Genomic DNA, 23,811 nt, shown 5'->3' on the forward strand with positions numbered 1-23,811 from the left:
GGGGGGATGTGAGGAAAAGCTTGTCCACCCGTGGGGTGGTGGGAATCTAGAACTCACTGCTTGAAAGAGTGGTAGAGGTGTGAATCCTCACAACTGTTAAGAAGTATTTAGATGAGCAGTTGAAGTGGCATAGCCTACAAGGCAACGGACCAAGTGCTGGAAAACGGGATTAGAACAGATGGGTGCTTGATGACCGGTGTGGACACAATGGACCGAAGTGCCTCTTTCTGTGCTGTAGAAACACATTTAATTTCCAGCAGGTCCTCGACAGCCTCTGGCCATCACCTTGCATCATCAGCACCTCTGCATTCTCCGATCTATACCTCGTCTCAATGACCATAAACCACCTCTATTCCAGGATCATCCTGAACAGTAAGAGCAACCCTAAACTTCTCTTCACCAATCGCCTTTTAGACCCATCTCCCGAAATCCCTCTTTCTCACTTTTGACACTAAATATGAGGTGTTTGTTCACCCCTCTGTTGCCAAAATTGCCATTTTCACAGCTGCTGCAGTATTTTTGGACCTTGATCTCCCTCTCTGACTTTATCAAAAATTATTTCCTTTAGTGAAGCCTTCTAAAATCCTTTCTGACCCAGCTCCATAGTCCATTACACTATATGTATCCATGCTGCCTGACATTGTCAACATCTCACCAACCTTTGTACCATTCCCATTACTTTCCAGAAGACCAGAAGACATAGGAGCAGAATTAGGCCACTCGGCCCATCGAGTCTGCTCCGCCATTCAATCATGGTTGATATTTCCTCATCCCCATTCTCCTGCCTTCTCCCCATAACCTCTGATCCCCTTATTAATCAAGAACCTATCTATCTCTGTCTTAAAGACACTCAGTGATTTGGCCTCCACAGCCTTCTACGGCAAAGAGTTCCACAAATTCACCACCCTCTGGCTGAACAAATTCCTCCTCATCTCTGTTTTAAAGGATCGTCCCTTTAGTCTGAGATGGTGCTCTCTGGTGTTCCTTTACAAAAATCTCCAGCAGAATTCTCCGTTGGCCGAATCCTCCGGTCCGGCGGCAGTGCACCCATGTCCTCGGGTTTCCCAAAAGCGTGGGGTGGCCACAATGGGAAACCCCATTGGCTGGCTGAGGGAACGGAGAATGCCGACCCCCATCTTCATTCATTTAACCAAACAAAAATCTCCTCTGTACTTAAACTAATTACTTTCGACTCTCGAGTCTTCCCTTTTGTATCATTGCCACCCAATCTTTTTGGAGCTTCCTCCAATTTGGTTTCTGGTTTCTGAGCATCCCACGTTGAGGTTGTCAGCATTAATATTCCGAGAGACTGCAACAGTGGCTTCTTGTCCTCGTCAACTCCAATATTAAATAATTACTTTTTGTCTTCAGTATTTAACATGGAAACAGGACAGGGGAAGATGCCATTGAATGATGAGATCAGAAATGGAATACTTTTAAAGTAAGAAGAGGTTGACTATGAAATAAAGTAATGGAACTGGAGGATGAAATCCCTAGTCTGAGTGGATTGCGTTCCTGCATTTTAAAAGAATCTGGGAAAAGAAAACAGGCATTGCTGCACTTTTTTAAATAGTTTGTTCATGAAAGGTGTAGTGACAGAGGGGCTAGGGGATAGCTGATGTTATCTGTTTTTAGAAGGGTGATAGACCATCAACAGAGAACTATAGGCCAATCATCTTAACAGTGATAGAGAAATTAATTCATAGAATCCCTACTAAAGCAGAGAATAGAAGAAAATCTAGAAACCTAAAATATAATAATGAATTTCAAAAGGAAACATTTTGCTTGACCAATTTCATTTTTTTTTTAAAGAGGTCCTGTATCGCCCCACCCTGCCCAGCGATTGCCAGGGTAGTGGGGGAACCTTCTAACCCTGTTGTTGGGGACACCCAACCCTGCAATTGTCAAGGTGTCCACTTCTTGTCTTTCGAGCTGTGTTGCACAGAATGTAGTTTTCCCTTTCCCATGATGTCTGATGAGGTGGGGTTGTGAGGCACCTTTGTGTCCTGTACATTTGTGACATTGCCAAAGCAGTGTATACACTACCATTTTACAGTTAAAGATAGCAGGACAACTAATGTGTCTCTATTTTGCACAGTAATGGCCCCATGGATTAATTAAAAAAGGCGCCACATGCTGTTGCACTGAAGAGATTTGTACTTCTTAGACATTAGACACTGCAGTTAACCTGCCCATAACCCCTGTAAATCTTGCTGTCAGTTATAATACAAACATTGCTCGATCTTTAATCTTTAATGAGCTGGGTTAATTATAAAACTTTGTGTGTCTGAAGGATGTTTCCGTGAGATGTCTTTAGGATTATTTATGTATATCCTGCACCAGAGGATGAACAATACTTAATTTGTCATGTGATCTTTTTAAAGGAAGGGACGTTGACGGAACAGAATTCTGCGTTATGGCAAGCACAAGGGGAGCCCACTGTGCTCATTACTCTAGCACATATCTTCAACCGCTTTGCACCCCTTATGGCAAGTACCTGATTACTCTCTCTAGCAGTAAGGAAAGCATGGCATTTATCTGGGCCAACTGCTCAGTCACCCTGTGTGCACCAGGAGCTGAAGGCAGCAATAACATGGAAACTCTGAAATGTTGTCCAGTTGTACTTATGCAGAAGCTATAGTCACAACTCCAAAGCAGCTGCACAAGCCTGGTTAATGCAAAGTGGCATTTTACAGCTTTTGCCAGATAGAGCACTTCTGAATGCCAAGAGGAGGGCTGATATATGCCAGCAGTGAGTGGAATGCATTGCCGCCTCTTTGGGAGGGCTGATAATTCAGCTGATGCATGGCCAGAGCCATGAATGTGAATAGCAAGAGCTGCTGGTGGGCACCTGTTAAATTTGCTGGCAGTTGCAGCACTTGGAGTCAGAGGCTTTCAGTGAACCCCCCAAACCCACCAAATCAGTTCCTTCAATAGTACTAGACTTCAGTCCTGTAAATTACAGGGTTGCCTCTGGCAGTCCACTTGTCATCAATGTACTTTCAAGGCAGTATTGCATATTTCAATGGTGTTAAATGATCTGAATTTGAATAATAACTTCTCCAATAATCGTTTTGACTATTTGGCGCAGTCACCTGTATGCCTGAAGTCTGTAACTGTAAGTTATTATTTCTGTCTGCCTGTTCCTTTAATATATCAGTCACTGATAGCCGCTTGTTTCTGACACCACTCCTTACATAAGTTAAAGTCCTGCTGAAAGAGGACGTTTCTGACATTTTGTCTCTGTATTTTATTATAACCAGTGCAAGGTTTACCTCGTGGAAGATGTGTTGATGACCTATTTCTTGGGTATATTGGAGGGAGGCGGGGCAGTGGACGAGCACCCTCTGATTCAACACTTACTAGACCTCATGTGGCTCCTTATGGAGGTGAGTGCGTCTGGCTACAGATACAAACTTTATTGATGGGGGAGGAAGAAAGCTTATCCATTTCTTTGGGGGGAGGGGAGCAGGTGGCATTCAGGGTAGTGACCGCTGCTGCTCCATTGGGTTAGAACTTGGTCTATACTTGTACCCCACCATGGGACTAGGGTACTGTTGAATTTGTACTTATGCTCATCTGTGACAGTGTGTAATTTTGTTGTATCCCTGTCTCCCCATGTTGTTCAGTCTGTAACTCTATCCTGCATTTGTTTAGTGTACTTATGGTTCTTTATTTGAATGCCTCTATGGGGTTTTGCATACTGTTACCTATCCATTGGTTTAGCTAACTGTCGTGTATGTACTTGTGCACTTCAATCAAGTTAATGTATTGTTTGGAAGTCTCTGTGTGAGATAATTCATTGTATTGTACCGCTTAGGTAGACACGTTTCATTTTACAGTGCATATTCCTCCTTGTCCCTCAGGCTTGATTGATTTCTGTTACAGGATTATGAGGTCCAGGAGTGTTTGAAACAGCTGATGATGTCACTGCTTCGTGCATACAGATTTTCCCCCATCATTCCTGATTTAGGGCTACAGGTGAGGCCTTCCCATTCTATAAGGCATGTGCATCTAATCATTCGGTGCAAAAATCTGCAAGGTCCCTAAATGCAGAATCAGAGGACTGCTGTCCTTCCCTGCCCTGAGACACGTTGAATCCAAACTCTCCAAAACATCACATTTCAATTGTAACATTTAAAGTTGATTAAAATTGCTTACTACATATTAAACTGGTTGCTGGACAATACTTGGCACAAACAGTATATTTGCAATATTTATGTATTTTAACTTTATTCATGCCAAAAACAACCAAAGCACTACTCCTAATCCAATCCATAATTTAAAATTAACCCTTGACATAGAGTTGCCATATCTTGTGATTGTTCAGAACCTCTGCTTAGTTCAGTGTCTCACAGCTCAAATAGTAAAGTAAACCCCACAATTTTTGAAGATCTTGGTTATAGAACTGTCCACCAAAGAGGCCATCGTTGGCCGCTCTCACAGAGCCAAAGTACCTCTTTACCCCATGTATTGTCAATCCAACCGAGAACTTCCAAAACACCCACTGTACGTCATTCAGATGGAATGGTTGTCCCCACTGCTTGATAAGACCTGTAATATTTGGGAATTAATGCATTGCCCAGCAAGCTGTTGAGGATATTACTCCATTGATTGACATCAAGAACTCGCCGATCAACATGTATCAGTATAGTAAACCGTCTTTTTTTGACAAGAGTAGCAATACTGTTTATATACACTTTAAAAAATAAAAAATAAATTTTTATTAAGGTTTTCATAAAATATCAATAACAAAATGAAAAAAGAACCCAACAGGGTTAAGTACAAAACACGGTCTAGAAAAGCAACCCTCCCTACCCCCCCACCCCCTGTACATAAATAATAAATTAACATTAACACCCCGACTTAACACAACTGGTATTTTAACCCCCCCCGAGTTGCTGCTGCTATTGACCAATGTCTACCGCTCTGCCAGGAAGTCTAAGAACAGTTGCCACCGCCTAAAGAACCCTTGCACCGACCCTCTCAAGGCGAATTTCACCCTCTCCAATTTAATGAACCCCGCCATATCGTTGATCCAGGATTCCACGCTTGGGGGGCCTCGCATCCTTCCACGGAAGAAGAATCCTTCGCCAGGCTACCAGGGACGCAAAGGCCAGAATTCCGTCCTCTTTCGCCTCCTGCACTCCCGGCTCCTCTGCCACCCCAAATATTGCGAGCCCCCAGCCCGGTTTGACCCTGGATCCTACCACCATCGACACCGTCCTCGCTACGCCCTTCCAAAATTCCTCCAGCGCTGGGCATGCCCAGAACATATGGGTGTGATTTGCTGGGTTCCCTGAGTACCTAACACACCTGTCCTCACCCCCAAAAAACCGGCTCATCCTTGTCCCGGTCATGTGTGCCCTGTGCAGCACCTTAAACTGTATGAGGCTGAGCCTCGCGCACGATGAGGAAGAGTTCACCCTCCCTAGGGCATCTGCCCACGTCCCTTCCTCAATCTCCTCTCCCAACTCCTCCTTCCACTTACCTTTCACGTCCACCACCGAGGCCTCCTCCTCCTGCATCACCTGGTAAGTTTACGACATCTTCCCCCCCCCGAGAGCACCCTATCCTGTACTGTGTGTGACAGTAGCCTCGGGAATTCCACCACCTGCCGTCTGGCAAGCGCCCTTACCTGTGAGTACCTGAAGGTGTTCCCAGCACCCCAGACTCGTACCCACACAGGACGCCGTCTCTAGCCTCTTCCATGCAGCTCCCTCCCCCTCCATCACCCACTTGCGCACCATCGTCGCATTGGTGGCCCAGTAGAACCCACAGAGGTTGGGCAGCGCCAGTCCCCCCCATCTCTACTCCGCTCCAGGAACACCCTTCTCACCCACGGAGTCCCTCGCGCCCACACAAACCCCATTATACTCCTGTTAACCCGCCTAAAAAAAGCCTTTGTAATAAACACGGGGAGGCACTGGAACAGGAACAAAAACCTTGGGAGCACCGTCATTTTGATTGACTGTACCCTACCCAACAAGGATAGCAGCAACGCATCCCACCTCTTGAACTCCTCCTCCATTTGCTCCACCAGCCTTGTAAAATTAAGCCTTTGCAGGGCCCCCCAGCTCCTGGCCACCTGGACCTCCAAATACCTGAAGCTCCTCTCCACCTTTTTTAGTGGGAGCTTGGCAATCCTCTCTCCTGGTCCCCTGGGTGAACCACGAACAGCTCGCTCTTCCCCATTTTGAGGTTGTACCCCGAAAAGTCCCCGAATTCCCTAAGAATCCTCATTACCTCCGGCAATCTCCCCACCGGGACCGCCACATATAGCAGCAGGTCGTCCGCATAGAGCGACACCCTATGCTCCTCCCCACCCCGCACCAGCCCCCTCCAGTTCCTTGACTCCGTCAGTGCCATAGCCAGGGGTTCAATCGCCAGTGTGAAGAGCAGGGGGGACAGGGGACACCCCTGCCTCGTCCCTCGGTGCAACCGAAAGTACTCGGACCTCCTCCTGTTTGTGGCCACACTCGCCATCGGGACCTCGTACAACAGCCTAACCCACCTGACAAACCCCTCCCCAAACCCAAACCTCTTCAGCTCCCACAGGTACCCAGGCTTTCTCAGCGTCTATCGCAACCACTATCTCCGCCTCCCCCTCCCTCGCCGACATCAAGGTAACGTTCAAAAGCCCCCGCACATTTGCGTTCATCTGCCTCCCCTTCACAAACCCCGTCTGGTCTTCATGGATGATCTGCGGCACACAATCCTCAATCCTCGTGGCTAAGACCTTCGCCAGCACCTTGGCATTTACATTTAGCAACAAAATCGGTCTGTAAGACCCACACTGCAGGGGATCCTTGTCCCGCTTCAGGATCAAGGAGATCTGTGCCCGGGACATCGTCAGGGGAAAGCCCCCCCCCCTCCCTCCTCCCTTGCCTCATTGAAGGTCCTGACTAGCAACATGGGCCCAACAGGTCCATGTATTTTTTTATAGAATTCGACCGGGAAACCGTCCGGCCCCGGTGCCTTCCCCACCTGCATGCTCCTTATCCCTTTGGTCAGCTCCTCCAGCCCAATCGGGACCTCCTATCCCGCCACCAGTCCCTCTTCCACCTTTGGAAACCTCAATTGGTCCAGGAAGCGGCCCATCCCTCCCTCCCTCCCGTGGTGGCTCGGATCGGTACAATTCCTCGTAAAAGTCCCTGAAGACACCATTGATGCCAACCTCACTCCGCACCACACTCCCTCCCCTGACCTTAACTCCTCCGATCTCCCTAGCTGCGTCCCGCTTCCGAAGCTGATGCTCCAGCATCCGGCTTGCCTTTTCCCCATACTCGTAAATCGCCCCCTGGGCCTTCCTCCACTGCACCTCCGCCTTCCTGGTGGTCACCAGGTCGAATTCGGCCTGGAGGCTGCGCCTCTTCCTCAACAATCCTTCCTCGGGCACCTCCGCATACCTCCTGTCTACCCTCACCATCTCCCCCACCAGCCTCTCCCTCTCCCTCCGCTCCTTGTGGGCCCTAATGGAGATCAGCTCTCCCCTCACCACCTCCTTCAGCGCCTCCCATACCATCCACACCCGGACCTCCCCGTTGTCGTTGGTCTCCAAGTAGCTCTCTATACTTCCTCGGACCCGCTCGCTCACCACCTCATCCGCCAACAGCCCCACCTCCAAGCGCCACAACGGGCGCTGGTCCCTCTCCTCCCCCATCTTCTAGTCCACCCAATGCGGGGCGTGGTCCGAAATGGCTATTGCCGAATACTCGGTATCCTCTACTCTCGCTATCAGCGCCCTACTCAAAATGAAAAAGTAGATTCGGGAATAAGCCTTATGGACATGTGAGAAGAATGAAAATTCTCTAGCCCCTGGCCTTGCAAATCTCCAAGGGTCCACCCCTCCCATCTGGTCCATAAACCCCCTCCACACTCGAGCTGCCGCCGTCTTCCTACCCGTCCTAGACCTGGAGCGATCCAGTGCCGGATCCAGCACCGTGTTAAAGTCTCCCCCCATTATCAGGCCCCCCACTTCCAAGTCTGGGATCCGACCTAACATACGCCGCATAAAACCCGCATCGTCCCAATTTGGGGCATACACATTGACCAGTACCACCCTCTCTCCCTGCAACTTACCACTTACCATTACGTACCTACGGATTTACTCCCCCCATTGCACTTCCGCAAGTCTGCTGACCCCGGCCACCCCCGCCTCTCCTTCAACTCCTCCCATTGTGTGTGACACCCTCCTCTCCCGTTCCCCGTCCTTAGGCTCTCCCCCTCCCCCTTCCATTCTAAGCGTGGGAAACAACCCTCGCTTCCCCGCCCCCTCCAGTCTTCAGCGCGGGAAAAAACCCGCGGTTTCCACCTACCTGGCCCCGCCACCTCTGACGCAGCTCCTTTTACAGGCCCAGTCCCCTCACCCCCTGGCTCGGGCCTCCCCCTCCCCTGCGGGGCCCCATCTCACCGACGGCCACCACCCCTGTTCCGTTTACCTATCCCCCTCCAAGAGCCCCTCCGCCCAACCCAACCAAAACCGTGTCCAACCCGCCCCAACCACCCTCACCGACCCAAAAGAGAAAAACACAGAGAAAAAGAAACCAGGAGCAAAGCAAAGGGCCCCCCCTCAAAAAACCCAAAACATATCAACCGCAGTCCCCAAACGCCCATTCCGACCCTCAATCTGTGTCCAACTTCTCGGCCTGCACAAAGGCCCACGCCTCCTCCGGAGACTCAAAATAATGGTGCCGGTCCTTGTAGGCGACCCACAGTTGCGCCGGTTGCAACATGCCAAACTTCACCCCCTTCCTGTGCAGCACCGCCTTCGCTCGATTGTACCCAGCCCTCCTCTTCGCCACCTCCGCACTCCAGTCCTGGTATATTCGAACCTCTGCGTTCTCCTACCTGCTGCTCCTCTCCTTGGCCCACCTGAGCACACACTCCCGATCAACGAACCGATGGAACCTCCCCAGCACCGCCCGCGGAGGCTCGTTAGCTTTGGGCCTCCTCGCCAGCACTCTATGGGCCCCTTCCAGCTCCAGGGGCCCCTGGAAGGATCCCGCTCCCATCAGCGAGTTCAACATGGTGATGACGTCCGACCCCTCCAGCCCCTCTGGGATTCTTCCGCCTCGACCGATTCTCCATCTCCTCGAACCGCTCCTGCCATTTCTTGTGGAGCGCCTTGTGCGCCTCCACCTTTACCGCCAGGCCTAAGATCTCGTCCTCGTTGTTGGAGATCTTTTGTCGAGCCTCGCAGATCGCCACCCCCGGGCCGTCTGTGTCTCCACTAGTGTAATGTGTGATCATATAGATTTTAGAGGGAGCTAGCTGTAACTAATTTTATCCCTTTGTGAACCTTGTGTATTCAATAAAAGATCAAAAATTTACTTCATTTTTGTCAGTTTTCAGCTGTTTTGTTATTTACACAAGACATTTTATATACTTAATAGAAGTAAGTCCTAGGCTGCTTCGAGTAACTCTACAGGTAATAGCAGAGGCTCTGGCGACAATCTTTCAGACATGTTTGAATTCGGAATTTGTACCACACGATTCAAGGGTTGCCAGGGTAACACTTCTGCTAAAGAAGGATAAACTACACAACTGGGGATAGATCAGCCGAGCATTGTTCACATGTAATCTTCTGCAGGCCATAAATATAGATTATAATTCAGATCACGAAGGAAAACATGAATTGATTAAAAGTAGCTAGTATAAAAACAAGAAGTTCCCTCTGATAAATTTAATGGAGTTCTTTGAGAAAGTCATTACTGCCAAAGAAACCGCAGTGAACATATATGCTCGATATGATGCTGCAAAGCAATCTTGTCAATTAAATTAAGACAAATTAAAGGAAATGTGGCAGCATAGATAGGAATGTTGGTAAATGAAAGATATAGACCACCGGTTAATGGCACTTTGGGTTAGAGGGATGTAAAGAAATCGGTATTCCCCAGTGTTTGGACCGTCGCTATTAACATATATTATTGATACCACATATCAAAATATACAATAATCACAAAAAATATGTGAATGTAGTTTATAGAAAAGGAACACTAAACCATCTCAATAGAAAAAAAAACTGTTTAACACAATAGGTGGATATTGGATGAAATTTAGTGTGGAGAAATAAGAGAGGATGCAGTTTTGGAGGAAGAATCAGAGTAAGTACACATAAATGATAATTCATTTAGGAATAGAACAGGCATACTTGGGCTTTTCTTTACAGGAAGGGTAAAAAAGTGAGAATACAAGTTGACACATTAGTTAAAAATAAGCTCCAGGATCCTTGATTTATAAAGAGGGCTTAAAGTACAAAATCAGAGAATTTATGCGGCCCCGTTGCAAATCACTGGCTTGGCTGTTTAGTTTTTAGCTTTGGGGAGGATGGTGGAACCATGGTGTGAGAACAGGGAGATTTGCTAAGTTGACATTTGGCTTTACGTTCACAAGATCATTACGCAAGAAATTGGAGCAGTAGTAGGTCATTCAGCCCCTCACGTCTGCTCCACTATTTAATAAGGTCATGGCTGATCTGATTGTGGCTTTAACTCCACTTCCCTGTCTGCCCCCATTTCCTCCTCCTCCATTTAAATAATATTCGGTGTTTCTATTCTTCCTACCAACTTCACACTTTCCCACATTATACTCCATCTGCCAACATTTTGTCCATTGACTTGACCTGTATCCCATTGCAGACTCTATATCTTCCTCACAATTTGCTTTCCTATTGTATTCTCAGCAATGCAGTTGACCCCTTCATCCAGGTTCAGGCAGCAGCACTGACCGTTGCGGCACTTTCCTAGTTACAGTTTGCCAACCTGAAAATAACCCATTTTCCCCTACTCTGTTTATACTCTCCAGCCAGTCATCTATGCATGCTACATTACCCCCAACACTGTGGGCTCTTACCTTTTGTGGTATATTCTCGGAAGCCTTCTAGAAACCCAAATACATTACAACGCCTAGTTCCCCTTCATACACCCTGCTTGTTACATCCGCAAAGGACTCCAATAATTTTGTCAGACACAATTTCACTTTCCCAAAACTATGTTGACTCTGCCTGATTGTGTTGTGATGTGTTACTTTAAATGTCCTGCTGGTACCGCCTTAACAATGCATTAACATGTTAGGCTGGGGACTTGGTGGTGGCATGTAGGTGGAAGTCACACATCAGGTGGCTCCTACTAGAGTCTCTGGTTTTTGGACTTTTATGCCCAGTCTCAGGGGTAGTTTTTGGATGGGTTGGTGTGGGAAGTCATAAGGAGGTTGGGGAATGTCGAAATCCCAGAAGAAAGGCACTGGAAAGAAGGGGGGTGCGCAGACGTCTGCCGGTGAGTGCTGCTGTGAATCCGGCAGGAAGAAAGATGGCAGGAGCTGGGTTGTCGGGTGAGGCAGCTCCCTTTCACGGTGAAAACTCTGACTGAGGTGATGTTGGTGGAGATTGAGGTGCTGTTTGGCAAGCATTTGGAGGTGCTTCAGAGGGCGATGACGACCTCGCTTAAAGAGTGGGCGGAGGAGGCAATTGCCCCGGTAAAGGTGGCAGTGATGAGGATGTCGGTCGAGGTGTGGGAGCGAGCAGAGAAGTTGAATGGGGTGAAGGCAGCACTGTCGCAGCACAGCGCCCAGTTCACATCAATGGGTGAGAAGCTGTGGAGGGTGGCGGAGATCAACAAAGGGCTTAGAATCAAGGTCAAGGATTTGGAGAATAGGTTGAGGAGGCCCAGTTTGATAATAATGCGTCTGCCCAAGGGGGTGGTGGGCCTGAGGCCGACCGAGTACCTTGCAAATATGTTTGCTGAGTTGATGGGGGAGGGGGAAGAACCCTCCCATTGCGAGTTGAACGGGGCAGATCGATCACTCAGGCCGAAGCCTAAAGCAAATGAGGGACCAAGGGCGGTCATAGTCTGCTTTCACATCTACCACGTGAAGGAGAAAGTTTTGACTGGGTGAAGCAGAGACAAGATGTGAAGTGGGAAGGCGTTGGTATACGCATATACCAAGATTTGACAGCGTAGTTGGCGAGAAGGCAGGTGGCCCTTGGATGAGTGAAGGCGGCGTTGTACGGCAGCGGAGTGAGGTTGGGAGTGGTCTACCCAGTGAAGCTGAGAGTGACTCACAATTCAAAGGACTTTTATTTTGAGGCGGCAGAGGCGTTCGTTAAGGCTGAAGGACTGGGACTGAGATGAGAGTTGAGATTTGGATTTGGTTGGTGGGGACAGGGATTGTTTTTCTTATTGTGGGCTTTGGAGCCTTGTCGATCTCGTTTCTTTGGACTTGAGAGGTGTGAATGGTGGGGGAAGGGATCGATATCGGTAACAAGAGGATGGGTAGATCCGGCCGTGGGTGGGGCTTGTAGTAATGGTGATGGCAAGTGAGGATGAGACACCCCGGTCAGAGGGGGTTAGGGGGACCGGTGAAGAGAGTGAGAGATTTTGCGCATTTGAAGAGTTTGAAGGCATGCTGCAGGAGACCCACCTGAGGGTGAAGGATCAGATGAGGCTTAGGAAGGGGTGGGCGAGCCAGATGTTTCAGTTGGGGTTTGATAGTAGGGCTTTTTTTTGGGGGGGGGGGGGGTGATCTTGGTGGGCAAATGGGTGAAGTTTCAGATGGCGAAGGTAGTGGCAGACGCCGTTGTTGCTCAAGAAGGACAAGGATCCGGTGGAGTGTGGGTCGTACAGGCCCATATCTCTACTGAATGTCGACGGCAAGATATTGGCAAAGGTGCTGTCGCTAAGAACATAGAACATACAGTGCAGAAGGAGGCCATTCGGCTCATGAAGTCTGCACCGACCCACTTGAGCCCTCGCTGCCACCCTATCCCCGTAAACCAATAATCCCTCCTAACCTTTTTGGTCACTAAGGGCAATTTATCATGGTCAATCCACCTAACCTGCACGTCTTTGGACTGTGGGAGGAAACCGGAGCACCCGGAGGAAACCCACGCAGACGCGGGGAGAACGTGCAGACTCCGCACAGTCGGTGACACAGCAGGGAATCGCACCTGGGACCCTGGCGCTGTGAAGCCGCTGTGAAGCCACAGTGCTATCCACTTGTGCTACCGTGCTGCGCCAGGTTTGAGGGGTGCCTTCCGAAGGTGATTGGGGAGGACCAAATGAGGTTCGTAAAGGAAAGACAGTTGCCATTGAATGTAAGGAGGCTGTTGAATGTGATGCTTTCTTCGGCAGAGGGAAGTAAGATGGAGGGCGGTGGTGATGTTAGATGCGGGGAAGGGATTTGTTTGGGTGGAGATGGGGTTATTTGATGGCAGTGTTGAAGAGATTTGAAATTGGGCCGAAGTTTGTGGTGTGGGTGCAGCTGCTGTATAAGGAGCCGATGGCAAGCGTGTGCACGAATAATATGAATTCAGGGTACTCTGCATTGCACCGGGATGCCCCATGGGCCCCCTTTCTGTTTGCATTGACTGTAGAGCCCTTGGCCATTGCGCTGGGAGCTTGGGTTGCGGAAGGATATAGTAGGGGGCGGAACATGGGGGTCCCTATATGCTGACGACTTGTTGTACCTTTCGGAGCCAAGCTCTTCGGTGGGGAGTATAATAGGGTTGCTTCAGCAATTTGGGACGTTTTCAGGGTACAAATCAAATTTAGGGAAAAGCGAGTACTTTACGGTCTTATGGGAGTGGGGGGGCTGGCATTTCGTTTGGCAGTGTCTCACTTTAGGTATCTGGGGGTGCAAGTGGCCTGGGATTGGGCAGGGCTTCGAAAGTTTAATTTCACTAACTTGGGGAGGGTGAAAGCCTACTTGTTGAGGTGGGACAGTCTCCCTCTGTTGGCGGGCCGGGTTCATGCAGTAAAGATGAATATTTTGCCGCGATTCTTGTTTCTGTTTCAGTGCCTGCTGGTCTTTTTGCCCAAGGTTTATTTTTAGGGGGGGATGGACAGGCTGATCTACTCATTTGTTTGGGCGGGGAAAGTGGCTAGGATTAGGAAGGTGATATTTCAGAGGGAACGGCAGCGGGGACGGGGGACGGGGCCTCCCAAATTTGATGTACGACTACTGGGTGGCGAATGCAGAATAAATTCAAAGATGGAATGGGGGGGCGGGGGGCTCTTGCAGGGGGTCAGGGTTGCCGGCATTGACAACAGTGCAATTCCCCATGGCTCCAAGGAAGTGTCTGGTGGTAGTAACCACACTGAAGATCTGGAGGCAGTTTAGGCAGCATTTTAGGTTGGGAGCTGGGAGGGGATGCCGTTTGGGGAAATCATTTGTTCGAGCTGGGGAGCATGATGCAACGTTCCGGGGGTGGGAAGAGAGGGGGATTTCGGATTTGTTTCTGAGCGGGCGATTTGCGAGTTTGGAGGAGCTGGGTGAGTAGTTTGGGCTAGCACGGGGCGAAAGCTTCAGGTATATGCAGGTGCAGGACTTTGCGAGGAAGATCTTCCTGACCATCCCGATAGTGCCGGCCTCGTTGTTGGAGGTGGTGCTGTCCGTGGGTAGGGGGGGGGGTGTCGAAGTGGGAGGAAGAGTTCAAGGTGGCGATGGAGGAGGGATTGTGGTGTGTGGTGCTGCGGAGGGTAAGCACCCCGGCCCCGTGTGCGAGGCTGGGGCAGATACAGAGGAAGGTAGTTTACAGGACGCACCTTACAAGGTCTAGGATGAATCAATTGTTCAAAGGGGTGGAAGATGTCTGTGAGTGATGTTGGAGGGGCCCTGCAACCATTTGCAGATGTTTTGGGCCTGCCTGAAGCTGGAAATAACTTGGAGGACGGTGTTCATCATTTCATGAGTTCTACATGTGAAGGTGGAGCCCGGTCCCCTAGAAGCCATATTCGGGGTGTCAGACTGGCCGGAGCTGTAGGCAGGTGTGGGGCAGATATTTTAGCCTTTGCCACGCTGATTGCTCGCAGGCGTGTCTTGTTGGGGTGGAGGTCAGCTTCTCCACCCTGTGCCTCGGTGTGGTGGGGGAGCCTGCTGGTGTTTTTGGCCCTGGAAAAAGTGAAATTTGCTGTAAGTGGGGTGAGTGATGGGTTCTACAATTGTTGGGCTTGTTTATTTTGCATTCTGAGGAGTTGGTTACTGTAACTGCTGAGGCAGGGTGGGGGGGGGGGGGGGTGGAGGGCTGGGGGGTTTGTGCGTTTGTTGTAAGTTGTAAAAAATTATTAAAATTTGTGGAATTAAAAATACTTTAAAAAAATTTTCGGCTAACTTGTCTCCAGTTTCCTGTTTTTTGTCTCCCTCCTTTCTTGAATAGACGTGTTATACTTTTGGTGTTTCAATCCTTTGGGATCTTTGCAGAATCTAAAAAATTGCAACCAATGTATCCACTATCTCTGCAGCCACTTTTAAAAGCCTAGGATGCAGGCCATCATTATTATTTACAGTACTTTTGCTCTAGCTATCATATTGTTTTAAGCTCCTTTCTTTTTCCTCCATGATTTTCCACTACTCTTGTGTTGCTTTCTGCGTCTCCTACTGTGAAGGCAAATTACTTGTTCTAAGTCTCTGCCATTCCTTGTTTCCCCACTGTTATTTCCCCATCTCCTCCTTTAAGAGTGCCACTGCTCATTTTGGGTCTCCTTTCCTTTTTATATACTTGTAGAAATTTTTGCTGTCTTTTATAGTTATTGCTAGGTCTCACACTTTACTTTCTCCCTCTTTATTAATTTTTAGTCACCTTTTACCAAAGTATTTCCCAAAGTTCTGACTTCAGGTATATCTTGAAGGATTGTATACCCTTTCACTCAATTTGATACCATTCTTAACTCCCTTGGCTTTACCTATGAGGAGAAACTGAGTCTTCTCTTCATTTGACCAGGCATCGTTAAAAGCAGACCTATAGATGTATTTAAAATTATGAAGAATTTTGTATTGTGAATAAGAAAAAAATATTTGTGTGGGTCTACGAGTCAGCAACAAAGGGCTGAGTTTAGAACTATTGATAATTCATGGCCATTAGGTTGTGGAATATATTACCTAAAATAGTAGAAGTTGGCTTTTAAAGAGAAGTGCATAAATATAAACAAAACAAAGGGTAAAAGTCAGAGAAATGGGACTAAGTGGATAACAATGAGAGTTGGCACAGTGAGGTTGGGCCACATTGCTTTCATTTTATGATTCAAATCTTTTTTGTGATCTTTAGTGTGCTAACAGTTTATCTTTGTGTCTCTTTGCAGATCCACTATTTGCGTCTTAGCATAGCTATTCTGAAGCATGAGAAAACCAGGAAATATCTGCTCAACAATGTATTATATCCTTTTAAATTCACTTGCGCTAGTCTCTGTTTTATTCTTCTGGGCAATTGTTCGCACAGAAGAAATATTAGAAATAAAGACTCCCTGGTTCAGCTGTTCCATCTACTATTTTCTCAGTGAGCAGGCAGACAAGGTATCCGTTCTGATGGTTTTACTTATGCAGTGAAGGTTAAATAGCAGTTGGAAGGTAATAATAGCATTCTGTTACTGTCTTAAAATTTCCATCTGTGCTTTTGGGAAGTGCTTCACTCCCCCCACAATGAGACAATCACGATGGCTTTTCAATTCCGTCTGGGTAGGTTGAATGGATTGCTGCACCTCCCTGTGACCCCATAACAATAGTTGAGAAAGTTTGACATGCCATGGAAGAGCAGGGAAACATTATTCGCTACCATGCCATAAAATCCTCAACATTTGTGTCAAGAACCACTGCAAACTGCTGATCACTAAATACCCTGAAGTTTGAAGAAGAAACCACACTCAAATGATATTAGATGTGTTTCTTCTGTCACTGAATTAACATTGAATGATAGGCAGCACGTTGGCACAGCGGTTAGCACTACTGCCTCACAGCGACAGGGACCTGGGTTCAATTCCAGCCTTGGGTAACTGTTTGCACCTTCTCCCTGTGTCTGCATGGGTTTGCTCCGGTTTTCTCCCACAGTCCAAAGATATGCAATTTAGGTGAACTTTCCATGCTAAATTTCCCCTTGGTGTCCAAAGATGGCCAGGTTAGGTGGGGTTACAGGTGGGGGAGGGGGGTTTGAGTGGGCTAGCTGGATTACTCTTTCAGAGGGTCGGTGCAGACTCAATGGGCCGAATGGCTTCTTCTGCATTATAGGGATCCTATGGATAGTCAGTGATAAAATGGAATGTTATTGTTGGTGACATCATATATCAGTATTAACTATTTGTTCAGGATTTGATTCCAAAAGAATCAATCACAATGTAATTGTGTCTTTAAAAATCCCAAGTACAGAATGCTTGATCGGTGTACACACTGACAAAAACACATTATAGCTTGATAATGGTTTCTTTAGTTTTATCGAAGTACAGAAAGGATAAAACCAGCTTTAGTGATTGGGAAGAAATATTGTGCATTACTTATTAAATAGATGCAATTGGTCACTTGCCTGATCCATACATACATGTGATACTGGGGGTTAAGCTATTTCCGATATAAACTTCTAATGGGATTGGTTATAACACATTTGTCTGTCAGATCTTTTAGTGCCAAACAAGCAATAACTTACATTTGTTTGGCTCTGATTGTTTTTGATTATGATTTCTTAGCTTGTGTTGTCCTCCCTTTAAACCTGTTTCTGTACTGTGATGTTTAATAACACTTACTGCAAAGGTGAACTGCCAAATGGAAAATGCTTGTCCAATAAATTCCACTTGAGCAGTGCAATTGAAGTTGTGTTGACCTCTGTAAAAGTGCCTACTTCCCATTGATTGGTATCTCTGACATTTTCATTCTTGTATGCCAAAGGCCACCGAGGTCATGGCTGTCAGCCAGCCTGAACTGTTCTCTCCCTTTTTCTGCCTAAGGTGTGGAAGGGACAGGTGAAACCGGTTCGCACTGAGGGGAAGGGGTTTAGGGTGTGGAGAGTGGAAGGGGTTGAAGGGAAAAGGGTCATTTGGCAACTTGATATGCTAACTTCTTGTGTACCCTAAGAACTGGCATCCCAATGACCCTTAACTCAAGATTACATTTGATGTGCTGAGATCAGTGGTGTTTTTTTTCATTAAGACACCTCTTCGAGTGGAGGAAGCTGGGTTAGAGGAACTCATTCCCACCACTTGGTGGCCAACCAAGTTTGACAAAGAGGTGAGATTCTTTGTTATTTACCGGTGAACAAACTCTTATTTGAATAGGTTCAGCTTGGATGAAAAGGTTCCAAATGGTTTGCCTCATTTTAAGAGAAGATATCCCCACTTTCTTCTTCCAGGGCAAGGAGGTCAAGGAAGAAAGTGCTGAGGAGAGGCTGAGACGTCGGGCCTACGAGCGAGGCTGTCAAAGGTTGAAGAAACGTATTGAGGGCAAGTACTTAACATGGACGTCTGTGAACAATGTTAAAGGTGGAGTCATTTCCACATTGGAACCTCTTATGAGCCCCTTGTGATTGAGGATGATTTGCTTTCACTCCAATTCGATGGGTTCTGAGATGGCTGATAAAACCAATCAGTGTGTGTTCTGCAGACTCTATCACATGTGAGTTAGGTGGCTCTAGGCGGGTCGGCTGGATGAGTTTGGAGGTTGTTGTGCTCTCTCTGCCTCGGCTTTGCCTTTGCCTGTTCTGGGCAAAGTCTGTTAATGTGTTTGGTTCCTTCCCGGATGAATCTTCTCCATTTTGGTTGACCACAAACCAGGGACACCCATGAGTTGGCAGGGATGTTTGACCTCTTCATGGATGCTTTGAGGACATCTGTAAAAGGTTTCCATTCTCCTCCTGGGAGTCGCCTGCTGTGACCATTTCCCATATCACTCATGATGCAATCAACATCAGGCTCTTTCCACCTGCCCCAGAGACCTCCTGAATTTTCTTGTCATTTTTTTTACTTAATCTAACAAAGATGCTGAGCACAGTTCCTTGAATGTTAGTACCTCTGAGCGTATTCTTCATGTGGGAACCTTGTGGGAATGCCCAAAACATATTGAAGTGTGTGGGAGAGCCTTGAAGATGGATGAGCTAGATCAACTGCATTTATTTTCATATACAACAGTTGCTCATCACTTCTCACTTTTAACTGGCAAAGCAGTCTTGTCGCTGTGATAATATTGTTGCTGAACTGGCCATATTCCTGCCTCAGAGTCAGAATGTGCAGAGCCCTACCCCATTCTGGCCAGTCCTGCCATGCAGAAACCAGAGCACCAGTTCTGAATTCTAGGTTGTCATTGGCAATGGGTGTGGGAGCCACACTATTTGTATAAGATCTATGAGCCTAGGAGATCCTTTAAGCCACACATGACAAATCACCTGTAAAAATACAAAAATAAACAACAATGTACCTCTCCTGGTATATACCAACAAAAGTGTTCTGGCAGGCAGGCTGTCATCCAGGCTCCGACATAAATTAAAGATGAGAAGGTTACAGAGTTCTGTTGACAGTCTGGTGGGTAATGCCACTGGGCTTCATAGATGGTATTGAGGTTAAAGGGCTCTATTGATGTTTTAGAGGTTAAATGTTACAGGATTCTATTGATGATCCATTATGTATTCTGCCAGGGATGCAGTAGGGAGGCTACACAGCTGAACTCAAAAACTTCTGTTTGGATTCCTGGTTCGTATCCAAAGCTGGAAAGTGCACACAAAGATAGAATCAAATTCGGCTGTGACTGAGCCAACAGTACTGTTAACTGACTGCAAGACATAATTGATCAGCAGCTGTTTACAAAGATAACTTTTCCTTATTTGTTCATGGGATATCAGTGTTGCTGGCACATCCAGTTACTGCCCTTCCCTCATTGCCCTTGAGAAGGTGGTGGGGGTGAGCCACCTTCTTGAACCACTGCAGTCCATGTGCAGTAGGTACACCCTTAGTACTGTTAGGGAAGGAGTTCCAGGATGTTCCAGGGGTGGCACAGTGGTTAGCACTGCTGCCTCACTGTGCCAGGGACTCGGGTTCAATTCCGGCCTGTCTGTATGGAGTTTGCACATTGTCCCCGTGTTTGCGTGGGTTTCCTTCGGGTGCTCCAGTTCCCTCCCACTGTCCAAAGAAGCGTGGGTGAGGTGGATTGGCCATTATAAATTGCCCCTTAGTGTCCAGGAATGTGCAGGTTCAGTTATGGACTTACGGGGTTAGGACGGGTTTGACATGGGTAGGGTGTTCATTTAAAGGGTCGGTGCAGACTCGAATGGTTGCCTCCTGCATTGTAGGGATTCTATTATTCTGTGTGTTAATCCAGTGACGGTGATATAATTTCAAGTCAGGATAGTGCGTGACTTGGAGGGGAGCTTGGTGTCCCCATGCACCTGCTGTCTTGTGTTTTTAATTTTTCCCTCTATTTTCTTCTTCATATAGTTTCCTTCCTGTTCAGGTACTATTCCATGGACCCTCTCTGTCCTTTGGTACCTCTCTCAAATGCCCAGCCTTGATGCTTGGACCCATACAGTTTCTACAGCAGGCTATTCCACTCTGGTGGGTGACACACTGAAGCTTGTCCTCCTCCAGTGTTCACCCTCCCCCTTTCAGGAGTGGATGATTTGGACGGTGATCAGGAGAAAGAGCCGACAGAGTTTCCTCATCCTAGGCTGGGGCCAGTGACAACATTAAGAAAATTGAATAAACGCCTTCTCCCTCTTAGCTGGTGTATAAAACAGCATCGGGATCATGCCCAAGTATAGATTTCAGCTGTCTCCATGGTTATGGCTAATTGCTAACTGCGGGAACCCTGATTTGTTGAGCACTATTCACATGATATTTCACTCAAACAATAAATAATTAAGATCATGTCAGGCACTGAGTGCTGAATCAACTGCTTTAAGCAGAAATTATAATTAAATCTGATTTGTTGGACTGTTGGGAAATTCACCGTATTGAATGTCATCCAGACCTTGCCAGTTGGAAGGGCATAAAATCTTACTTCACTGGCACAGCTATTTGTTTCTGCAGCTTCTTCAAACTTTTACACTACAAAGATTATTTGGTGCTTTGCATCATTTTTAATTGTTTGCCTGGGATATACTTCACCTGGGGCTAGATATTCATCCCACCTAATATTTTGCGTTTCTCCTTAATTAGCATCTACTTCATCCCCCTCTTTTGTGGAACCAGATGCAAACCATTCATTAAGACTTACATTCATGTCTTCCTCCTTCGGTTACCTTTTTAGTTTTGAATAAGCATGATTCTTTCCTTAGATAGTCCCTTGCTCTCCAGGTGTTTAGAATACATCTTTGGGTTTTCCTTGATTTTTGCCAGTATTTATCTTTGCTTTCCTAAGTTTATTTTAATTTCACTCACTACACAACTCCAGACTGTCTGCACGGTTGGGGTTTAGACATAAGCTTTCTATTTTTGTTGTCGTCCTCCTCTCATTGTGTTCATTGACATCCAGGTGGGTCTAGATTTGGGAGTCTCACCCTTTTTCTTCGTGGGAACACATTTACTCAGAACCATCTTTACCTTGGTTTTGAAAGCCTCCCACTGCTCTGGCACCTTCAAGTAGCTATTTCCGGTCCACTTTTACCAAACTGCATGTCAGCATGGTAAAATGGACATTCCCCAATTTATAACTTTGACACTTGGTAGTTCTTTATCCTTTTCCAGAACAGATTCTATATCTAATTGAATTGGACCACGACCGTTAAACTACTCTTCCATTCATACCCCTTCCACCTGCTCCGCTTCATATGGGCAGCACGGTAGCACAGTGGCTATCACTGTGGTTTCACAGCGACAGGGTCCCAGGTTCTATTCCTCGCTGGGTCACTGTCTGTGCGGAGTCTGCACGTTCTCCCCGTGTCTGTGTGGGTTTCCTCCAGGTGCTCCGGTTTCTTCCCACAGTCCAAAGACATGCAGGTAAGGTGGATTGGCTAAATTGCCCTTAGTGTCCAAAAGAAAGGTCAGGAGGGGTGATTGGGTTAGGGGGATAGTGTGGAAATGAGGGCCTAAGTGGGTCAGGGCAGACTTGATGAGCCGAATGGCCTCCTTCTGCACTGTATGTTCTATGATCCACTAAAACTATGTCCAGAACTCTTGGTGGGGCTTGCTCTGCACCAGCGAAAAAGGTTCCCCTGAACACAGTTTAAGATTTCAGCGCTTTCTGTACCTTCTAAACCAAATTGATCTCAATTAATGCTCGAGTGCCCCACAACCCAAAGATGTGCAGGTCAGGTGGATTGGCCACGCTAAATTGCCCCTTGGAAAAAATAAATAAATAATTGGGTACTCTAAAATTAAAACAAAAAATTAAAGTTCGAGTAGTTAAAACCCCTTATTACTGCCCCATAATTTCTTAATGTTTCAGCTATTTGCCTACGTATTTGTTTTTCTAACTCTTATATTGAAATAGATACAGTCAATCACTGAGCAACTCTTTTGTTGTCTATTTTCTACCTTTTGTTTCCTCAACCTCCATGCGCACTTACTAATTTTCACTTTATTTTTCCAGCTTGGCTTCTGCTCCTTCCGAATCTACACTCGTGTTACCATCCCTATGCCAAGCTAGTTTAAATTCTCCTCAATAACACTTGCAAGCCTCACCACCGAGATATTGGTCCTGGACTCATTGGGTGCAACTTGTCTGGCTTGCACTGATCCTATTTCCCTTAAATCCAGTCCCAATGCCACAGGAATTAAAAAAAATGTTTTAATGGGATGTGGGCATCACTAGTTAGACTATTTATTGCTGATCCCTAATCTGAAACCCTTTCTCCTGCAACATCTCTCCAGCCACACACTAGGGTGCACTGTCCTCCAGTTTTTGTACTGTCTGGTGAGTAATTCCAGCAGGATCTCATCTGTTACTCTATGTCTTTGATATTGATAAGGGCCACAATCTCTGGCTGGCTACCCTCCCCCCCTCAGAGTCTCCTGCAGCCACTGAGCGACCCTGGACCCCAGTACCAGAGAGGCATTCTATCATTTAGGAGTCATATCTGCAGCTGCAGGAATGCTTCTCTGTTACACTAATTATTAAATCTCCTATCATTATTGCTTTAACTTCCTCGTCACCCATGATGCTGTGATCTTGAATCGGACTGTATTCTCCAGAGGTACCATGGCCCTGATCAGTACTGGCTGTGGAGCGAGATGCACACAGTGGACCCCTGCATTATCTGCCTGGTCCTGCTTCGTAGTCAAGTTTAATAGTAATAATCTTTATTGTCACAAGTCGGCTTAGATTAACACTGCAATGCAGTTACTGTGAAAAGCCCCTAGTCGCCACATTCCAGCGCCTGTTCGTGTACACGGAGGGAGAATTCAGAATGCCCAATTCACCTAACAAGCACGTCTTTCGGGACTTGTGGGAGGAAACCGGAGAACCCGGAGGAAACCTATGCAGATACGTGGAGAACGTGCAGACTCCGTACAGACGGTGACTGAAGCGCACCCGGGACCCTGGCACTATGAACCAACAGTGCTAACCACTATGCAACCGTGCCTTCTTCCTCTGCTGGCATACCCTTAAAGCGATGGGGTGGCCACCTGTAGAAATGTGCTATCTGTGCAACTGTCAGCTTCGCGGATACACCACAGTGACTACAGCTGTTGCTCAAGCTTTGAAACCTGTAGCTTGAGCTTCTTCAATTGATGATGTTTCCTGCACATCTGTTTATCTAGGAGTTGAGAACTTTCCTGGACTTCCAGGGTGGAATAAGATGTGCCCTCTACTGTTACTGTGATGCCCTGCCAGACCTCTATTTTTTGGACTACTGATCATAACAAAAATAAATTTAAAAACTTGTTTGACTGCATAAGGGCACAGAATTATAGAACTCATAGAAATATAGAGGAGGCCATTCGGCCTGTCATGTCTGTTCTGTCTCTCAGTGGTCTGTTTCAGTCCCCTGCATGTTTCAAGTTTCTATGTGCAACCTCTTTCCCTGGCCTGACAGAAATGTTAACTCTGAATCGAATATGGGAGCTTCAAACCTGTATTACTTGATTGTAGATTGGACAGTGCCAGCAGCAGATGGAAGATTGGTGT

General features: G+C 47.1%; 1 protein-coding gene across 2 annotated transcripts in view; it reads left to right on the forward strand.

Moving 5' to 3' along the window:
• rnf123 (ring finger protein 123) overlaps nucleotides 1-23,811 on the forward strand; it is a 718,228-nt gene that overhangs the window by 112,069 nt on the left and 582,348 nt on the right. For both annotated transcript variants that reach the window (XM_072472026.1, XM_072472027.1), the window contains exons 11-16: nucleotides 2,385-2,489; nucleotides 3,264-3,389; nucleotides 3,889-3,981; nucleotides 16,077-16,150; nucleotides 17,868-17,985; nucleotides 18,107-18,197. In XM_072472026.1, coding sequence (XP_072328127.1) covers nucleotides 2,385-2,489; nucleotides 3,264-3,389; nucleotides 3,889-3,981; nucleotides 16,077-16,150; nucleotides 17,868-17,985; nucleotides 18,107-18,197 — 607 coding nt within the window. The remainder of the gene's footprint in view (nucleotides 1-2,384; nucleotides 2,490-3,263; nucleotides 3,390-3,888; nucleotides 3,982-16,076; nucleotides 16,151-17,867; nucleotides 17,986-18,106; nucleotides 18,198-23,811) is intronic.

The sequence above is a fragment of the Scyliorhinus torazame genome, chromosome 13, assembly GCF_047496885.1.
Source record: "Scyliorhinus torazame isolate Kashiwa2021f chromosome 13, sScyTor2.1, whole genome shotgun sequence".
Taxonomy (NCBI): domain Eukaryota; kingdom Metazoa; phylum Chordata; class Chondrichthyes; order Carcharhiniformes; family Scyliorhinidae; genus Scyliorhinus; species Scyliorhinus torazame.